This window comes from Argentina silus (assembly GCF_951799395.1).
Source record: "Argentina silus genome assembly, chromosome: Y".
NCBI lineage: Eukaryota > Metazoa > Chordata > Actinopteri > Argentiniformes > Argentinidae > Argentina > Argentina silus.
The window spans coordinates 7,247,170-7,252,169 of record NC_139654.1 but is presented as its reverse complement, the minus strand read 5'-3'; the positions used below and the strand labels follow the sequence as shown (position 1 = coordinate 7,252,169).

At 44.1% G+C, this 5,000-nt stretch overlaps 1 protein-coding gene across 11 annotated transcripts in view; it reads right to left on the bottom strand.

Moving 5' to 3' along the window:
- Nucleotides 1-5,000, bottom strand: part of LOC310823882 (uncharacterized protein) — a 170,232-nt gene that overhangs the window by 164,711 nt on the left and 521 nt on the right. For 10 of the 11 annotated variants that reach the window (XM_083696779.1, XM_083696783.1, XM_083696788.1 and 7 more), the window contains exons 3-8: nucleotides 4,284-4,528; nucleotides 3,700-3,813; nucleotides 3,476-3,589; nucleotides 2,846-2,936; nucleotides 2,432-2,663; nucleotides 22-1,837 (exon numbers count right to left, since the gene is read on the bottom strand). In XM_083696779.1, the coding sequence (XP_083552905.1) occupies nucleotides 22-1,837; nucleotides 2,432-2,663; nucleotides 2,846-2,936; nucleotides 3,476-3,589; nucleotides 3,700-3,813; nucleotides 4,284-4,477 (2,561 nt within the window). In that variant the 5' untranslated portion in view covers nucleotides 4,478-4,528. Of the gene's footprint in view, nucleotides 1-21; nucleotides 1,838-2,431; nucleotides 2,664-2,845; nucleotides 2,937-3,475; nucleotides 3,590-3,699; nucleotides 3,814-4,265; nucleotides 4,529-5,000 lie in introns of all 11 variants that reach the window. The other variant, XM_083696786.1, reaches the window with a different exon arrangement.

Genomic DNA, 5,000 nt, shown 5'->3' with positions numbered 1-5,000 from the left:
GTGTTTTGTCCATCTACTTACAGTGCCGTCTTAGAGGCTGTGACCACTGGCAGCAGCTTCAGAAGACCCTCTTCTGATCTGGAGTACTTCTTCAAGTCAAACACATCCAGCTCCTCTTCTGAAGTCAGCAACACAAAGACCAGAGCTGACCACTGTGCAGGTGAGAGTTGGGCTTCGGAGAGACGTCCTGAGCTCAGGGAGCTTTGGATCTCCTCCACTAGAGAATGGTCATTCAGCTCATTCAGACAGTGGAACAGATTGATGCACCTCTCTGGAGAGGGATTCTCCCTGATCTTCTCCTTGATATACTTGACTGTTTCCACATTGGTCTGTGAGCTGCTTCCTGTCTGTGTCAGAAGGCCTCGTAGGAGATTCTGATTGGACTCCAGTGAGAGGCCCAGGAGGAAGCGCAGGAAGAGGTCCAGGTGACCATTCTTACTCTGTAAGGCCTTGTCCACTGCACTCTTGTGTAGGTTGATGATGGGGTTGATCAGTGGTGCGTGAATCTTTGGTTTGCGTCTGAGTAATGACCATAGCTTCCTGGATGATGATTTCTGTTTGACCAGTGGATTCTCATTGCTGATGTTGAATGTGAGGAACATATATAAAGCAGCTAGAAACTCCTGGATGCTCAGATGCACAAAGCTGAACACTTTGTGCAGCCCACACTCCTCTCTGAAGATCTCAGTGCACACACCCGAGTACACTGTGGCTTCTGTGACATCAATGCCACACTCTCTCAGGTCTTCCTCATAGAAGATCAGATTGCCACTTTCCAGCTGATTGAAGGCCAGTTTTCCCAGTGACAGAATTAGCTCTTTATCCCACTGTGGATCTTTGTCATGGTCTCCAAGGTACTTCACATTCCTCTGTTGGGTCTGAAATACCAGGAAGTGTGTGTACATCTGTGTCAGGGTCTTGGGCATCTCTCCTCTCTCTGCTTCACCCAACAGTCTCTCTAGGGTAGTGGCTGAGAGCCAACAGAACACTGGTATGTGGCACATGATGTGGAGGCTCCTTGATGACTTCATGTGTGTGTTGATTCTGCTGGCCAGGTTCTCATCACTGATTCTCTTCATGAAGTACTCCTCCTTCTGTGGGTTGTTGAACCCTCGTACCTCTGTCACCTGGTCAACACACTCAGGAGGGATCTGATTGGCTGCTGCAGGTCGGGAGGTTATCCAGAGGAGAGCAGAGGGAAGCAGATTCCCCTTGATGAGGTTTGTCAGCAGCACGTCCACTGAGGTTGACTCTGTGGCATCACAACATGTCTCGTTGTTCTGGAAGTCTAGAGGAAGTCGACACTCATCCAGACCATCAAAGATGAACAGAACTTTATACTTGTCAAAGTTGGAGATTCCTGATTCTTTTATTTCAATTAAGAAATGACCAAGAAGTTCATTCAAACTGCACTTCTTCTCTTTCATTAAATTCAGCTCCCGAAAAGGAAGTGGAAATATGAACTGGACATCCTGATTGGCTTTTCCTTCAGCCCAGTCCGTAATGAACTTCTGAGTAGAGACTGTTTTTCCAATGCCAGCGACTCCCTTTGTCAGCACATTTCTCATTGGTTTGTCTTGTCCAGGTAAAGGCTTGAAGATGTCGTTGCATTTGATTGGTGTCTCCTGTGTTGCTGGTCTCCTGGATGCTGTCTCAATCTGTCTGACCTCATGTTCGTTATTGACCTCTCCACTTCCACCCTCTGTGATGTAGACCTCTGTGTAGACCTTATCGAGAAGTATTGGGTTGCCTTGCTTTGCTATTCCCTCAAACACACACTGAAACTTCTTCTCCAAGTTGGACTTGAGTTCTTGTTGGCACACCACAGCAAGCTCATCTGAATGACAAAACAATTTACAAAATATTCCTGGCACACTTTACATTAAGTTGACCCAGTACCTGCAGGAACTGTAAATATGTATATATATTTTGCCGATATATATATGCCATTTAGCTGACGCTTTTATCTAAAGCCTCTTCCATTGCAGTGAGTGCATACATTTCAGTATATATGGTCCCAGCAGGAAGCAAACCCACAACCTAAGCGTTGTTAAAGCCATGCTCTACCGACTGGACGACATGTTGTATTAATTAACAAGTTGTTATATAGTAGTTAATTATTAATTATTTATATAGTAATTAATTACATAGTATGTAGTGTAGTTGAATGATATATTCCTGTGTAGGAAAGAACAGTCCTTATTCCCTCTGTGTTAAAGGAAACTGTCCAAACCCATTACTATGCAATTATACAGAAACAACCAATCTTTTTACTGGAGTAATTACAGAGACACTAAGTTATAGAGGCAACATAATATAAAGAGTGACCAAATGGGGATATACATCATTATTACAGTTAGTGGTGTTTGTATTTCCAATAATATTTCAGGCCTAGTACCACTTCTCTGTGAAAACACATGAGGTCTCTTACGTTTCTCCAGTGTGTCAGCGAGCTCCTTCTGTTCCATGTTCCTCAGGACGTGCAGTGTGATCTTCAGAGCCCCTTCTCTGGCACTGCTCTCCTGCTTCTCTTCTTCTTCATCATCCACCACTTCCTCTTCCTCCCCCTGACTCTCAAAGCACTCTGGGTAGTCTTGAGAAATAAGCCTCTTGAACCTCTTCAGCTCATTTCTCAGTAGACTGATGACATTGTCTTCAAGCAACTGAAACATTTAGAAAAATAAAGTGGAGTGAGATAGACAATAATGGGGAAACCTTTACACACAGTAGAGAGACTAAATACAAAAAACACTTGACTTTGGCATGCAATTGAAACAAGAAAAATATAACTTTTCTATGGGGATGACTTTGCCATCTTCAATGTCATTTTTTCTATTTAGCTCACCCTGAATATGGAAGCCAGTTCACTTTGACTCTGGACAGACTGACCACTGGGAATCTCTGACTCTGGTCTCTCCACAGGGTCACTGGGGATTCTGTGTAAAAACAAGAAATAAGCAGATGTCTTTATCCAGAGAAGTGTGAATGAGGCCCAGTTTCCCCAAATAGAATAACTTCTGAGTGTATACCGCTAAACATAGTTCCTGGGTCAGAACTAACATTGGTGGACGGTGTAGCCAGTCCAAATGTATATATGTCTGTATTGTAAGTAGCTTGTAAGCTTTTTTGGCCATCTCCCTCCAGGATCTGCTCTCCTCCTCTGTGGACACGCCTTCTAGTGAGTGTTGTAACACTGTCTGTTGCTACAGTATGCATTGAACTACAGTATATCTACATTCCTATGTCTAACATTTGAAATTCTGCCTTTAATGATAAATACGTGCTGAACTCCTAGAGCTGAAATTGGTGTCATTATAAGCTGTACAATAAATAATTGTTGCATTGTGTGCCTTATTCCCATGCTCCCTCCTTGATAGTAGAACCTGAGTTCATTATAGTTTCCTCTGAGGACCTCATAAAACAAACAGGTGGCGTAGTCTAGCAGTTAGTTCATCAGATCCCATGATACACTTACCCTGGTTTAGCAGTGATGGTTCCTTGTCTGAAGTCTATTGGTTCTTCCATAGAGTGGTCACTCTTCATGGACACACAGCTGGGTACAGGTGAGGCTGGTCTCTCTTTCTGGACCCTGCCAAACACAAAATGAATTCACATTAACTAACAGTCGACAGTGAACATCACATGTTCACGAGTGTGTACCTGTGTTGTCAGGATATGAGGAATAAACATCAAACTAACCTCTGATCAGAATGAGCAAGTCTTCCTCTAAATGTGATTGGCTCCATCATAGAGTGGTCACTCTTCATGGACACACAGCTCGGTACAGGTGAGGCTGGTCTCTCCTGCTGGACCCTGCATTACAAGGTGGAGTTGTGTTTTTAAATGTGCCATATGAGCTGAGCTCCTAGAGCCAGTTCCACAGGAGGGTGGCATTGTGAAGGACAAAGTGTTAATGAACCTGTCTTTGTTTCATTCAGGGGATCCCCATCACCATGGAGGGTTGGGGTGCGCTGGGAGGAGGAGAGTGGGGACGGTGTGGCCAGTCCAAATTAATATATCTGTATTGTCAGTAGCTTTTAGGTTTTTAATGGCCATCTTTCTCCAGGATTCACTCTCCTCCTCCATGGACATGCCTTCTAGGGAGTGTTGTAACACTGTCTGTTGCTCCAGTTTGCATTGAATTACAGTATATCTATATTCCTGTGTCTAACATTAATCTGGTTATGAGTGAAGTATCTATCATCATCATCATCATCAGTATCATCATCTTCATGGTAAATGCCCTCCAGAGACTCTTCTCTTACCCCATGTCTTCAACTTACCCAGAGAGACTCATTTTAGAGGCAGTGGTCCCCTCCTCTCTCTCCCCAGAGAGACTCATTTTTGAGTTAGTGGTCCCCTCCTCTCTCTCCCCAGAAAGACTCATTTTCGAGGTAGTGGTCCCCTCCTCTCTTTCCCCAGAGAGACTCATTTTAGAGGCAGTGGTCCCCTCCTCTCTCTCCCCAGAGAGACTCATTTTCGAGGCAGTGGTCCCCTCCTCTCTCTCCTCTCCTCAAAGAACCTCCTGCTATAAACCCAATGAACACACGCAGCACGTTAAAGGAGACCAAAGTTCAAAACCAGTGAAGTGAGAAACTACAGTCTGGGGCTAAACAGAGGGAGGAAAGGGACATGAAAGCCTGCTGATCCTGTATATACAGTATCTCTCTCTCCTAAAGCCAACAAGGGACACTGACAATGTCTCTGTCTGTCTGTCTGTCTGTCTGTCTTGTTTGTCTACTGATGCACCTCCTACTTCTGTCAGCTTATGTCCAGTTCATACGTGTTCAGACACTCTCTTTACTGATGAACCAGTTTGTCCAGAAACAATGACTCCATTGTGTTGATCTGAGAACACTGGATAGGTGTGGCTGTGTGTGTGTGTGTGTGTGTGTGTGTGTGTCCACATAGAAAATATGTAATTCTGTAATTCTAGCCCCACTCTCTCATATATATATATACATATATATATATTGCAAAAGTAATATACAGCAGCGATA